The sequence below is a fragment of the Telmatherina bonti genome, assembly GCF_933228915.1.
Source record: "Telmatherina bonti genome assembly, chromosome: 1".
NCBI classification, from domain to species: Eukaryota; Metazoa; Chordata; class Actinopteri; order Atheriniformes; family Telmatherinidae; genus Telmatherina; species Telmatherina bonti.
The window spans coordinates 14,163,223-14,179,477 of NC_136619.1; the positions used below are offsets into that span (position 1 = coordinate 14,163,223).

General features: G+C 41.4%; 1 protein-coding gene across 1 annotated transcript in view; it reads right to left on the minus strand.

Annotated features, from left to right (window-relative positions):
• Positions 1-6,498: 6,498 nt before the first annotated feature.
• The window catches only part of LOC306769714 (transcription initiation factor TFIID subunit 4), a gene marked incomplete at both ends in the record, with an annotated part of 95,984 nt that continues 86,227 nt past the window's right edge, over positions 6,499-16,255 (minus strand). Inside the window, one exon of the mRNA XM_079258409.1 lies at positions 6,499-6,672. Within this exon, the coding sequence (XP_079114535.1) occupies positions 6,499-6,672 (174 nt within the window). The remainder of the gene's footprint in view (positions 6,673-16,255) is intronic.

The window sequence follows — 16,255 nt, forward strand, 5'->3', positions numbered from 1 at the left end:
AGCAATGTGGGAGAGTGACTGGCAACGCCCCCAACACCCTGCTACACTCCTTCCATCTTGTGACACCACACCAGCCTACCCCAACCACCTCCTCCTCCACCTCCTCCTCCTCCTCCTCCGTGCCCCAGCAGGACCACAACAATCCTCAACATACCTAAGTATTAGCAGAGGCCTGTTAACCTCGCCCGCTCTGCAGAACTCGAAGGGGAATGTAGAACCAAACAATGAAAAAAACAACAAAAAAAACCCAAATGCAAATGTTTTTGATTTTGTCAAATAATGCCCGAGGAATCTGGGACCGCCATGAAAACAATTTAACTGGATGCAACAGCAGCTCACCATTTATAGCACAGTGGCTGGCTGATTTTCCCACACCTACTTAAAGGTGTCCTGAATCTTTTAGATGGATTCACCCTCATTTGAACCCCGATCCATATGCACACACACACACCCCGCTTTTATCCTTCTAGTGGTGTATCTATGTCTGTGAGACCCACGTCTCCTCTGGCTGGTGACAAGAGTGACCTGCTCTGGGCCAAGGAAGCTTTGGCTGACAGGATGTTTTCATGAAAAAGGACATAATCTAATTTTGTAAGTCCGCTGAAAGGCCCCCAAACCCAAGACTCCACCACCGTCACGCCACAGGCCTGGCTGCAGACCTCGCTGGACAAAGCAAAATTTGCCAAACTGATTGTTTTTCATTGTTGTTTCTACAATATGTTCTTCTTGCTCTTTTTTGCTGTTTTTATCATGACATGGTGTAAACAATTATTATTAATAGGATTATTTTTAATGTCTCTTCTTTCCTTTCTCCAAAATGAAGGATGTATGAACATTGTATTCATTAGGCTTAGAGAGCTTGCGAGGGAGTGTTTCTTGGCAATAGCTGCAGAAAACTCAGATGTCTGCAGGCTATGTGGCTAAAGCAATCTGACTGGCAATGCGTTCAGAGCCAGAAAAAGTCCCATTGTTCAAACGGGAATGGAAGAAAACCTGGATGTTCTGACATTGTTTTTAGTCAAATGTGATGCACATAAAAACAGGGGAAAAGAAAGAAAAAAAGTACTCTAGAATTTCTGCTTAATAGCTCTTAAACATATCTGGGATCTTTGATTGGATTCTCACACTCAACATTTGCTTGTATTCAGCGCAAGTTCCCTGGTGTTTGTAAATTTAAGATTAAGGACAAACTTGCACAAGCTGTAAGGATATTGCAGTTTTCTCGAGCTTCTCGGGGGGGGGGGGGGGGGGGGGGGGGGGGACTGACGTTTACCAGTATGTCTCATGATCAGCAAGAGATGTACTTTAAATGCTAAATGTTTCTTTGCACTTAAACATTTCCCACAGAGCTGCCCTGCGCCGCTCCCTCTGAACACTTGTTTGAACCGAGGGAGCGGCTGCAAGTCAAGCCGTTAATCTGTGACTGTGAGATTAAAGTATTCGAGAAAACAGGAAAAAAAAAAAAAAAAAAACAGAAAAAAAAGTCCAACACAACAAACACTCTAGGTACCGAAGGAGACAAGGTGCCTGTTTTGTTGATTGTAAAAAAAATAAAATATAAAGATGTTCTTTGTGCAGTTTATAGAAAACGAAGAAGCAATGCATTATTCAAAAGTGAACTGTATGAAGGATAACAGCATTTGATCCTCCGGGCCTCCAGTCTTGACAGTTTTGTTGAGAGTAGCTCAAAGTACCTTCAGACCAAGTTCGAGAGAAAAAGTCTCTGATTTAATATTGTCACTTCTAAGCAAAGATTATTTCAGTGGTTCTTCACACACACACACACACGCGCATACGCACGCACATGTGTGGCAGAAGCTGAAGTGAACTGCATCCCCAGCATCAGCATGTTGCTCACAAAGAGGCGAGTGGGCGGCATTTACTCTGTCCTGCTCTCATTCTTTTGGTCTTATTCTCAACATTTCTGGATCAAAGACAGAAACAAGAAAGGCCAAGTTTTCATGCTTTATATTTGTGTGTAACTTACACATGCTGTTTCTTCCATTCCACAAGACTGATGGGGAAAAAAAAGAAAAAAAAAGAAAAGGCCCATTCTGATCTTTGTGGGTGCTGGCAGCTGCTTGAGTTAAACTGGGATTGTTTTTAGTTGTTCATTAAACATAGGCTGTGGCTGCTCCGACCACGTTGGCCTAATGGAGTCTGCTCCTTCTGAGTGCGGCTGATTAAACAAGACCAGTGAGTGGGTAAAGACGGGTTCGGTGCAAGTGCAGCTGCGAGTCCGGTGTGGTCTTTTGTAGAGGTCTTTCTCACAATCAGCCCGTCTTTGTTCTGACCTGCCAGTGGCCTGCGCTTTTGCATCCAGTCGCCTCAAAGGGAATGGTCAACCAGGCCTTTCATGTGCCGAGGCATGTTGGGTTCTCCGCAGCGCTCCACGCCACCCCCTCCTGCCCAGTCCTCCCTGAAGGCGCCCAGCTCAGTGGTGCCAGTAGAAACTCGGATTGCACCCCCTGCTGTGTGTCATCCTTCATGCCCCATTTTCCAAAAGCCCTTCTACGCCACAGCTCGCTGGGCCACACCGCAGCAAACCAAACAAACTGATGAGTCAAAACACGAGCATGCTGCACTGCAGCCAGGCGACTTGGCTCTGCTACTGAAACCAACAGACTTATCAGGTGGGGAAAAAAAAGTAGTCTGGGTTTCGACCTGACTGGAAAGAGGTAAAAATGATCAGTGCAGGCAGTTTGTTACTAATGTACCACTCTGAAATAAAAAAAAAACAAAACAAGCCTTTAACAACTGTTTAGAGGCTTTTGAGCCGTCATGCGTTTGTGAAATAATAATGCTGACAGCTAAATCTTATAAATTTAAACAAGAAAGAAGGAAAACACAGACTTGGATTTTTCTGACTGCAATAAACCAAACCTGGGAAGCCATTTTTGACTCAGCGTATAAATGACACGTTTACTGCAGAGCTACACAAACATGACAGGACTGGAAACTTCACAGACATGTTCGCTCACGTCGCCCTTCTCACATGAAGTACCGGTCAGTGTTCAGCCAGTTCACCTGGCATTCACTCCACTTCTAAGGCGGGTCAGTTGTACAGTTATTGTAAATTGAATTATCAGGACTCTGGGTTTTATGGGACCCTCATGTTTTTAAGAGACCTTGTAGTCCTTATCGCAAAAAAGAATTAAAGGAATTCCAAACATTACATCGTGTACATATGGATTAAAACATTTCAAAGGGTATAATAAGGTGCAAATGTATATTATTTAAGGTGTTTAAAACAATTAGACTGTGGTATTAAAGGGCATGTGTTCATTTACAGTGTCTCCATTTGACTTTTCTTGCATATTTGCGATAATAAAAGGATGTACTGTATAACTGAAAGTGTCTCTCTGCTCATGTTGTTTCACACTTCTTGAAAACAACAAAAAAACAGCACACAGGACTTATTTGCTGAAGATTTATACAAGCATGTCACATTTACAATGAATTTTGTGTCCTTTAATTGACCAATCTCACCAGTAAGCTGTAGGTTTCACTGCCCTCATCGTGGGGAGAAAGTCGTCTCAGGTCAAAATCTTGGCAGAAAACAACGTGTTCTCAAACCACAATATTTTGCAGTTACACGTTTGGTCTTTTAAAAAACGCTTCCACTTCATTAGCAGCAGAAACCTGCGGGGGTGGGGGGGCCTTTTCATAGTTGAGCGGCAGGGCTGGACTTTGTTTGTACTGAACATGTTGAGATGGAAATGAAACGGGATGAATTAGAAGACTTTAGTTAAAAATGTCTTGCAGAAAAACAGAGGATTGATCCAAACAGACAAACAGATCTTCACTGGGTTTCAGCTTCTGTATGATGGGCTGATTTAAAGTGGGAAGCTTTTCTGCATTGTGACAAGTTTTTAAACGTAGAGTTTTCCTGCTTACACAGACTAGGGATCATCTACTTGTTGTCGGCACACTTACATCAGTGAAGCTTTGACATTTGGGGAAAATTTTGGGAGCAACATTTACGTGACGCTTTTTTCCAAGGCTTGGTTTAGTAACATCAGGCCTGACTGTTCTGCTGTACTCTGCAGCGTAACGAACAAAGTCCAGCAGCTTAAATGGGCAGCCTGCAGTACAGATCTGTCAGTCACTAAAAATAGGTGGAGCAAATCTCAAAACTGAAATGAAGATAAGATGTAGTATAAAAAATCTTGTAAATAGTCAAAACAAGCAGGTATCTTGGCATTTGTTGTGTCAAACTGTACTCATAAATACTTAAATATACATTATAAACAACTTTGGAGTCCATTCATTCTGATTTTTAATACATTTTAGGAACCAAAGCATTTCTACAACTTTTACTTGCATAAACACTAAATTAAAACTATCATTTTCTTTCTTACTCCATGTTTAGATCCTTTTCTTGTTCACTTGCTCTTTGTTTCACAAGAATAACTGGACAAAGTTGCAGTTGACTCAGTTTAGTAAACAGCTTATTTATTCCTTTACAAAATAGGTACAAATACGTAAGTCTTGTTTCTTTCACACAAACAGGAAATTTTCAAGATATGTACAAGAGTTTACCAAAAATAACGTGGTTCTAATAAACACATAGTTTTGTAAACAATATTTACAAATCATCCTCATGTTGAAGTGTTACTTCCCCCCATCTGTTTCTACATCAGGAATATTGTCATAATATTTTGGCTAAAAAGCTGTAGTAGTAGTAGTAGTACAAATGTCCTGTGAAGCCACCAGAAACCATAGAAACCATTAATAAAATCATTTGAAGTAACCGTAACAGTTATTGTTGTGCTTCTTTCTAAAAACATGGTCTTTTGGAGATAAAATCTATGAAAATGTGTTAAGCATAAAAGCCAATCCCAAAAAAGTAATATATTAATTGGGAAAAATAAGTTTCTTTTGACAGAAATTGGCAATATCGTAAAAGAGTTTTTATTTTTCTATTATACATGGACAGCTTTCAGTTGTCACGTAAAATAGATATTAAAAAAAAAAAGTGCTGTCAACATATATAATGCACAACAATTGTTTCAAATGCCATCCATATTTAAATAAATTTCAATATGAGGAGAAAAGCTGCATAGAGGCCAAGAAATCTCGTTAAATAGAACAAAAAAAAAAAAACACATGATGAACAATGTTACATAATACAATGAGGACTTTTAAAAATATTTTTTAAAAACTGGAAAAAGAAAAAAAAAGAAAGAAAAATAATAAGGCGAAATAGAGCCCAAGACGATACACATAAAGACTGGAATAAAATGGGGGGAAGAGGAATTAGTTTTGGTGGGAATCGAGCTGCTTCTTTTCATAGTTTCCACAAATCTTTACTGCCTTTTTTTTTTCTTCTTTTTTTTAGCTAAAAAGTACAAGTGCTGTGTACCACAACTGTTTATTAATTGCCTTTGTTATTCAGTCATTATGAATCTGGGTGGAAGTCGCAGTCACTCAACTAGGTAAAGTGTTTTTTTTTTCCCCCTTATTTCAACCATCTTTCCAGACAGAACAATAAGGGTGGAAGATAAAGGAATGTCTGATTTAACTCTCCTCACTTACAAAACTTACCTTTTCAAAGCGGCATGTGGTTGGGATACTGCAGGACACAAACTCCAAACAACCACTTATATAAACAATGTTCACACTATGTCTGTTTAAAAGAAAAAAAATACTGACTTACTCAACAAGGGTGACCAATCAGAAGAGAGTGTCACATGCCAGCCTTGGTTTTGTTTCGTGACCTTTGCGGAGGGACCGAGAAGGGAATCTGCCTTATAACAATAATCTACAGAAAACTGCTTAAACTTGACTCTTTGAAAGTACATGAGTTTACAAAACATCAGGTTCTTTCAATATATCGACACATGAATCCCTCCTTTTCTTACAAAGCTTACATGTGATAAAAAATATACATGCTGTAAAATAATTCAAAAAGAACTATTTACACGTACAATAGGGAGGATGTAAGATGATGCTGTTATTTGGAATCTGTTTCAACACTAAGTGTCGGTGAAGAAATTCGTTAAGTCTCATTGATCAAGTTCAACTAAAACTACATTCACTGAACTAAGTTCAACAAACAGCTTGTGGAGAATACTGGAGACTGCATCAAGGTGTGAATATATTTCATATAGTAACTGTGATCCTTACTTTATGTGTTGAAACTTCTGCCTACAATGTCAAAGTGTTGGGAGAAGCTTCTTGGCTACTCAGCAATCAAGACCTGTGATATAAGGACATCCTTCATCTGACAAATCCAACACAATGAGCACGATATGGCCTTAGAACTGAGGTTCTATCTACACACCTTGAAGCTAAACAGAGTGCACATGGAACAACAGTTTGATTTTTATACTTTTTCAGTCCCTCTCTCTTTCTTGTTAATTAAAAGCTACATCAAACATCACTACAGTACATATGGATACACAGAGCTGACACATTAGACCTGATCTGAAGGCACGTGGCTGGGAAGAAGGAGGCGGAGGAGGAGGTTGAGGTGGACGCCGAGCAGAGCAGAGGCTACTTGAGTAGAGCACGGTAAAGAAGAAGGGAGTGGGCGGTCTCTTTGTCCTGCTCCATGAAGAATATTAAGTCCCTGAGGTTGACGCGAGTGATGCGCTGCCGTGTGTACTGGCGAGATGAGGTGGATGGGGCAGAGGAGCTGGCCGGGGAGCCCGCCGGGCCACTGGAAACCTGGGGAAAAGAAAAGAGGTGCAAAGGTAAGAGAGAGTACAATTTTTATTCCCATAATTGCCATGAACTACAGCAGGAATCTCAAAATCATTAAGAAGTTTTCCTGCTGCAACACACCAAACTGAAGTTACTGGGGAAGCAATGTTCAGAGAAACACACAAGTTGCAGGTCAGAATAAGTAGGGTTTGCCTAAAAGGGCTGCATAAGAAAAGCTCTTCTATTTGTAAAAACATAGCTTAGGTTTGCAAAGTTGCATCTGAAAACAATCCAAGACATCTACTGGAATGTCCTTTGGACCGATGAGGTCAAAGTGGAGATACACCACATCGGATGAAAACCAAATACAGCATATAAGCACAACCACCTCCATATGCCTCTTTTCCATTAGTATCAGCTTTTCTCAGTTTAACTCGCCTCAACTCGTCTCAGCTTGGTCCTGTTTCTTTTCCATTGCAATTTAGTACTAGGTCTAAAATGGGCAGGATTTGTGTAAAACCGCTGTGGCGTCAGTGTTGTGCGCGACAAACAACACCAAGATGGAGGACCTAGAGGCAATCATATATCTGCTACTTGGCCTGCCAAGCACATTGGTGGAGAGCCAATCAGTTGGGTTTGTTTTGCATACATCTGGGAACCTTACAGTCACTGAGTGGACCACAAACTCCTCTTCACACCAAAGTACGCTACAGTTGAGTCCAAGTTTACCCAAAACTTGGCCATGTAAGAAAAAAGTACAAAAACACATTTACAACAACAACAAAAAGAATGAAAAGGTGTAACCAATCACGTCTGGACTCAACCTAATGTAAATGCTGAGGTGGGACTTAAAGAGAACTATGCATGAATGTTAATCTACAAACCTCCGTGAGCTGAAGCAATGTTGTAAAGAAGGTGGCCAAAGTTCCTCCACAAAGATGAGACAGACTAACAGCATCATTCAGACAAGTTATTGCTGCTAAAGCTGGTTTAGGATCAGTTTTTCCTCTTTTCTCTTTTTTAAAAAAATGTTATTTATGTAGAGTTTTTCATGTATTTACTTAAATATATATTTACTTTATATTTAGGTTTGTCCTAAAATGGAAAAGGGTGTCCTTTCTTTTTCAGGTGACTGTACACACATAATGCTATACTGGCACCCAGAAACATGGGATCATATCCATCCATCCATCCATCCATAAGGGTCACATGGAAGCTGAAGCCTATCTCAGCAATCACTGGGGGAGAGGCAGGGTACATCCTGTAAAAGTCCCAGTCCATCAGGGATCTAATCAACATCTGTAACTCTGAGAATTTAGAAAGACATATTTTCTTAAAAAAGTAATAAATAAATCAAGTTTTATTAAAAATGTTGCTTTATTGCTGGGTCAAAGATCAAATTTAAACTACTTAGTGGCACAGTCTGGTTGCCACTGATGGTGGGGTGGTGAGCAGCATTGCCTCCCAACATAACAGTTCCTGGTTCTAACCTCAACTGGGGCTTTTCTGAGTGGAGTCTGCATCCACTCTGGGTCCTGCTGCTTAATCTTACAGTCCAAAATTATTTGTCTGATATGATTTGCTATTTTAACATTTTTCCCAGGGGTGAGTGGTTTGTTTTGTCTCTGTGTGTGACCCTGTGATGGACTGCCCTGGGTGAACCCTGCCTTTCGCCTGACAGCAGCTGGGATAGCCAGATCTCCTGCGATCGTACTCTGGAATAAACTGGCATAGAGGATTGATGGATGACAATATTATCTTCTTTGTACCAAGGGGTGGATGTCCCCAAGCTACATCTTTTATATAGTTAGCTTGGCTGTGGATAGTGAAGACTGGATTAGTGGTATGAAAAGATGAGGTGGAACAACAGAGACAACATTATCAAACTTCACTTACCGACAACCAACTCTTTAACAGATACATAGATAAATAAAACCCAGGACTCCAGTAGTTACATGTGTTGGCAAAAGAACATTGTCTACCTCCTCTCAGCATTACTCTTAAGGTTAGACCAAACTCAGATGGTGAGCTAAAGACGGAAGAGTATTTCCACATGCGTGAGTGAAAAAATCTTACTGAACTGATGATGTTTTAGATTTCTAGTTGTGATGGAAAGCTGTATGTAAGGACACAAACAGAAAGAAATGTCCTGCTCACACATTTAAATGACAGTTTATTCTACCATTAGGATGAGATTCAACATGAGTGTCTGACAGCTAAATGACATTGGTCTGGTTTGATACTACGTAGTGGTGCGGTGGTTAGCAATAAGTGCAGCTTAAACCTGTCACAGGTGTCACTCTCATCCTGTCTGCAAATCACCCTGGTTCACCGCCTGGCTGAGATTGGCTCCTCATCACTACACCTGCTTCACCTGCTTCCTGGTTCACTGCCATCTGGACCAATCACTGCTGCTGACGCCTTCTTCCCAGTATAAAACGGCGTGGCATTCCTTCACTCAGCAGCAGCTGTGTTCTGGGACTTAGCGCACCCACTTTGTAGAGACAACTTGTTAGTTTGGTCATGATGAGCCTCTAAGACAGGAGTCCCTAACTGTGGTTCCCAAGCTACCACCCTGCAGGTTTTAGTGTTTCCCTGCTGCAACACACCTGGACCAAATCAACAGCTTATAAACGGACAAGTATAGAAAAGATGTTGGAGAAGTTGGAGAACTGACTTATAACTGGACTCTGTGTAAAAACATTTTAAATCTATTCTCTGTTCTGCACTATTCATACCTGGAATATCATATATGTCTGGTATGTATATTCTCAGGCAAACGCCTCTGTACTAGGTACAGGTATACTTACAGCTGAAACAATTTTTTTATTCTTTATATATTTTCATATTCTGTATTTATTATTTTCTCTTCATTTATTCTATGCCTCGCCATTTTTCCTGTGGGTTCTCTGTTGCTGCTGTTGCACCGTAAATTTCCCTGCTGTGGGAAAAATAAAGGAATCTTAAATCTTGAATCTTTTCATTTGAATCAAGTGTGTTGTATCAGGGAAACACTAAAACTTGTTGGATAGTAGCTCTTGAGGACCAGAGTTGGTGACTCCTGCTCTTAGGCTTGTGACTTAGATCTTCTATGACCATTGTAATGATGTGGAGACTGGGCCAGGTAGATTGGTAACACACCATCACAGTTTTCTTTGTAATATTTTAGTTAGTAGTGCGGCTTCTGGTTACCAGAATAACTTTTTCACATTGAGAAAGGGCCCAGAATAAAGAGAAGTAGTGCTTTTCAGATATCCAGGAGCATTCGGGTTGCAGGTCACACCAGTGAACATTTCTTCCAACCCCTTATTTTCATCTTCCTCTGCTATTTTTGTAAAATACATCACTTGTAAAATCAGGTAACTTTTAAGCTATTACTGTTTAAAGACATTTGTGTTAAATTATGTAGTGTGATGTAATTGGTGTAATGTAATTGGTGTGATGGTGTGTGATAGACATAGCTTCTTGCCCACTAATATCCATGACTGGCTCCAGCGCCTTGAAACCCTCCTCTGCAGCAGTTTAGCTAGTAAATGACTTCTTTACCTTTTTAACCAGCAAAACTATCTGTATTTTCGTTCATGATTCAGCACCTAAAACACTAAAACTCCCACTAACTTTAATTGTAATTTGGTCAAGTGCAAACTATCAGCAGCTAAAATGATAAATTAAGATGACGAGAACGACAAACATGATTCCATATTAGCATCTAAATGTCAATATTAGATTCTTTTCTATACTACTCTGTAGATGTGTGGGAATCCTGCAGGGAAATAGTTAATGTTGGAGAAGCAATGATAAGAACTGCTGGTGACCCCACAATGTCTTAACTCAAAACCTAACCCCCCCCATCCAACCACACACACACACACACACACACACACACACACACACACACACACACACACACACACACACACACACACACACACAGAGCCATGCCTTAAAACCTCAATGCTCTGATTTCACCAAATAATATAGACTTTTGTCCTGCATGTGCTTCTTGTGTGAACTACAAAATAACACTGTGCTCTTCTTCAGAAACATTAAAAGACTGGTTTGTTATTCGGGCTTCAATAACACTATTCTTTTTTTTTGCATATATGTATTTCACAGTTTCTCTTTCTGCGAATCCCTCCTTACTTTTTCTAAAGTGAAGAGAAAGACCTTTGTTTCTGTGCTGCTGTCAGAGAGATAAATTTCTGTGGTGAAACATATGAGCGCTTAGAAGTGAGCAAAACACTGTTTCTAATTCACAGAGTGAGGTAATCTTTGCTGAATGGCAAACACATTGACAGTATCAATAGTAAGGAATGTTGTGGCCTCTAAGCATGTATACACCTCCAATTAAGAAAAATAATCCTTCTTGCAAAGCAGAAATTAGATCAAAAGGACGCACTAATAATGTCCAGATCTTCAGGTGCAGGCAGAACCTTTAGTTTTACTTTTTTTAAAGTGGAGAAACTGAGGCAGAGACAAACATTGGTGACATGCTCCCTGCAGCCTGGGAAACCATCATTTTAAATTAAGTGTGTTTTATGGCTCTTTACATTGCCTGGAATATGAACAGATTTTCTCTCTAAATAAACAAAGCTGCTGACATAGATCTGAGGCGACGTCCCACTCTGAAATGGAGCCCTTGTTGTTTTTTGTTTGATCCAGGAAAAAGGAGAACGATTTAAAAAAAAAAAAAAAAAGTGTATACAGAGGCTGATACAAATCAAGAGACGCATTTACATTTGGAAATGAAAAACACTGGGAGACAAATCCAGCAAGTGCCCACTTGAACCCAGGCAGAGAGAAATAAGACAGGCATCTCAGTGAGGAACACCCCTCTCACAATTACATTGATTGCACCACTCTGTAAACACATTGTACAGACAGGACATAATTGCAAACATATGATGGGTTTGAATTTACAAGAGCCAAACCAAAGTCCCTCCAGCACTCGCCTTCTCATATTCTTGGGTTTGTGTACACTGTATGACGATGCCTTGTCTCAAATTTCCATGAGTACACTCTCTGACCTCTTGTCGCTGGATGAGGGAGGCAACTCAGGCCACAGCTCCTGCCAACTTACCCAAACAATATACATCATCTCTGGCTGCTGGTTGAGGGGCAAACGGATACAGCCAGCTCACTGATGCCCTGGGCCACACCAGAGCCCTCACTCTGGGGAGCAACCCAGGCCTAATCAGGTCAATCATAGCTGACCACAAGTGAAAGATAGGCCTGCCTACTGCCATACCAATTACTGCCACTCACAAGCAACGTTGATGACAGGGCCACAGACTTTACCAATCAAAGCCATCCATCCACCTAGACAGATGGGCAGTGGTAGCCACAGGCTTGCAGTCGGTGCTGGGGTGGTGCCGTGACCACAGTGGGTGATGATGAGGAAGCTCAAGACAGCAAATATAGCTAAATATTGCTCCTTAGGTTTTTCTAGCTCCCAGAATGCTTCATTCCCTTCAGGGACAATATCGTTCAGTGATCGGCGTACAGACAGAGAGGTCTCATAGCATTACCTCTCTCTTTACATGTCCTCCCAAAGCGCAGCAACAACCCCAAACATAGTACGTAGTTGTCAGTATCTATGGAGACCGATCCCCTGACCAGTGCATGCCAGAAATTATGTGGTGGAAAGAGAAATGGGCAGTGTGTCAGTTGAGACATCAATAACTACGCGCTCCTTGTCGCCAGCAATTACACAGTAATCGTGTTTGACATTGAATAAAACACAAAACTGCAGGCTTTGTAAAGTCGTGGTGGTTAAAAAGAACGCGTAAGGAGAGAATTAACAGAAGAGCAGAGTAGCAAAGAGACAGAGGGGCTGAGCAAAAATGAAAGTCTCCGAATCAGCGTGGCCAAGAAAGATCCATGAGGCAAAAAACAGCATCTGTCATTTTATCTGTGATGGGTGCTCGGAGGCTTTATGTCACATGACATATCCGTCCTACAGAATGCACAGGGATACTTCAATACATCTCTTCAGACGTTTGACTTGTTTTGAGTGGGGGGGGGGGACACGGAAAGAAAAGAAAAAAAACACAGCAGAAGACAGAACCTAAGGAGAGGAGATGTTTTAAAGCTGGTCTGCATGAAGGTTTGCTAAATAGTTGTAATGATCAACAACATGCTGCTGACATACATGATGGTAGGTTATTGCATCAGAACCATTACTGCACGCTAATACACCTTATCTGCACATAAAAACAGCTTTTGTGATCTGTGAAGCTGACAATTACAATAAGTCAGAATAAAACAGATTCCTTTCACCCATTCAGTATCATTGCAATCAGACAAATCAATAGAAATATTTGCAATTCTTTCTTAAAAGCACAAGATTATGACTGACTATGAATCTGGCCAAAGTGCCTTTAAAGCTGGGGTGGGCAGTCTTGCTTACAGCCTTTTTTTTTAATCTGGGTGAAGTGGTTCCTCGTTCTGATAATAGTTTATGCATTTTGTAATAATGAACAATAAGAAATATACTTAAACCCCTCAGTTTGCTGTAAATCTATAAAAAACTGACCAATTCAAACATTCGGGCCAAATTGAAGTTGTCCATTTCTTATATTTTTTAGCTTCTTCTCCCGGCTCCCCTCTTCCCCCTCCCGCAGTGCATACCTGATTCCACACCCTGCATATAAATAGCGTGTTAGGATGAAAATACAAAGTAGTGAAGAAGAAACTCGGAAGACAAACATTGCTGAGAAAATGCAGGAAGGATTTCCCGACCCGGCTCGGTTTATTCGCCTCCTCCCACTAAACAGCTGAGAAAGAGAAAATTGTTGGTGGAAAAAGTCGCGAATAAAAAAGCCTTGGATCACGCAAGGAGCAAAACCAGAGGGGGAGGAGCCAAGACAAGTTGTTACAAAATTTCAGAAACTGGGCAAATTCTAAACATTATCCAGAAACATGAAAAAGTCTGGCATTACACAGTCAATATAATTAGTCAGAGTTCATGATGCGGGGGGATTTCAGTGGAATGACTTATGTTACATGGTTGAACATTCATTTATTGTTTATGATAATCAGAGGTCCATAAAAACAATTATTCATCCCTAAAAAAAAGGGCTGAAATGAGCATTTTTATCCTTCCTTTTCTTCAATAGTACATGGGCAGCTGCTGTGCCTTTAAGCGTCTACTGACTGAATTTACATTTACTTCTTTATTGTTTAAGAAAGGGAAAGTGGGGGCAGCAGTGGTGGGGTTTCTTGCTGATCTGTGGCTTTGAACCCTGAGTGGCACCTGTGCCTTGATGCTGGAGCCAATATTGGATTTGGCCCAGGTCACACCTTAGGGCGGTGGGTTAATGGCCCACTTTGCCAGGCACACAGAGCTGCTTGGCCCTGCGCAGTCCAACCTGCTGTCTCAGCACTCTGCTCCTTACATCAGGCAGTGGTGAGGTGGATGTGTGGCGAAGGAGTGTGTGCTGTATGTACTGGTATGTGACAACAAATTGCGTTAACTAAAACGGTTGGGAGAAAAGGGATTGCTCAGCATTTGTATTTGACGATGGAGACCAGCCCCGTGTTGGTTTGAGAAACAGATAAGTTGTTCGTGATGCAACATTACTCTATTGTTGTTACTACTTTGATGCTGAAAAATCCGTTTAAAGTCTGATGTCTCTGCTCCAGGCAAGGAGGACATATATAGCACAACAGAGACAGACTGTTGACAAGCTAAACAAAGGAGTGAAGCAGAAGCTGAACCAGGTGGTGGTTTTTGAAAAAAGTTACAACCAGGATGGAAAGTAGCAACAGCCACTGTTAAAATAGTGATGAACTTTCCGTCTTATACTGGCCTCCATGGCAGAAAGCCAGGCAGTATTTGGTCCCAATGTAGCGGCAGCAGGTAGTCCTGATGGATCTCCTCTCACCATGGCAACCCAAGTGTCTGACACTCCAGCATCCATAATGTTTGAAGGACCTGCAGATTTGCTGACAGACTGTTTCTATCTGTTTGAACGGCTGGCTGAGAGCCTGACTGACTGGCTCATTTACTGACTGGAGGACTGGCTGCCTGGGTTGACTGACTGTGTGCCAGGAAGCAAAGCTTTCCCACATGTTCTTCTCCATGCTGCATTTCAGTCGAGGAACGCTGCCTCGTCCCTTCACAGTGTTTACAGTGTGTAGCCCAGCCGTGGGAGTGCAGCCTGCTTCATCTCCACACTCGGCCTGAAACGCCTCTCCTACGGCCGCCATTAATCAGCACCAGAGACTTTCTCTCTCACTCTCGCCTCTCCCTTTTTCTCGCTCCTCTACGCCCACAGACATGCTGGATGAGGCCATTTTGAAAGAGTTAACAGATGTCGAATGATTTGCCCCGGGCTTTCTGACATTGCCCGAGTGATGTATTTGATGTGGAGTTTATTCAGCTCTAATAAACGTATAAAGAATTAGAATAATAATTCACAGATGCACATACCCAGATTATATGCCGGAGCCTCTCTTTGAAGCAGACAAGGCAGCCAAGATTAACAGAACCAGGGGAAAGGATGAAAAGGGGTTTTGGTTCAGTCTGCCGATAATCACAGAGGTCAGAATGGACTACTACGTTGGCTTTGTGCTCATACACTGACACAGATGGCCTTTGTTTCTACCTTTGTAGGGGAAAAACCCTAAACAAGAGGCTGGCACTGTCACTATGCTTTCAAAAACAGAGGTGAGAAAAGCAGCATCGTTTTCTTTCCTCAAACATGCTTTCCTTAATTTGTCATTATGTTAGGACAAGAAGAATTAAATGTCAAACACTATATGTGTGTATGTAGGTACATACACATATATGTTTGAAGGATTTGAGTGATCATTGTAAAAGGAAAAAGAAAAAAAAATGAGAGAATTACTTTCAAAACAAACTACTTCCATTTGCTCCACAACTAAACAACAACAAATCTCAAAAATGGTCTCTGGTAGAGTATCTTAATACCCACATAAACCATAAAAACAGCTACACAGCTCCATGGCAATGCATAGCAACCGTGCAGAATTTCAGTCAAGGAGAAAGAAGGCAAAAAAACACCTTATTACTTCTAACTCCTGCAAGCCATTTTGGTCTCCAAAGGTTTTAGAGCGCCGCAGGCCATGTGTCTGCAGTGTTTCGGGAAATGACTTGCCTTCGCACGAACACTGCTATGTTCTGCAGCACTGCTGCCCCCAGCATCCCCGCTCAATTTCTGTTTAACCCCTTCCTGCCTTCCCTCACACTGACTCACTGCAACAGAGAGCTCACACCCAGCACAATACTGTCACATTGTTCAGTCTCCTACAAACCAAGGCGAATCAGACCAGCTTTTTCATGAGCTAACACATTAACTCCACGTCTAATTTGGCTACTTAAGCATGTGACGGCTCGTAACGAAGAGGGTGCTGGAAAGGCTTAAGGTTGCAGAGGGATGAGAAAGATGAAAATAAAAACCCCTGCTCCTTCCACTTGATCTACCACAATGTGCGACACAGTTTGCACACTTGAGTGTGTATCAACGGTGGATTAAATCTGCAAACTCGTTGACACAACACATAATTAAAACATCTTGCTTGAGGTTAGGAATTTTCTAATTAGTAGTGTACTGACAAAGCTGCAATTCCATCGCCCTGAGTT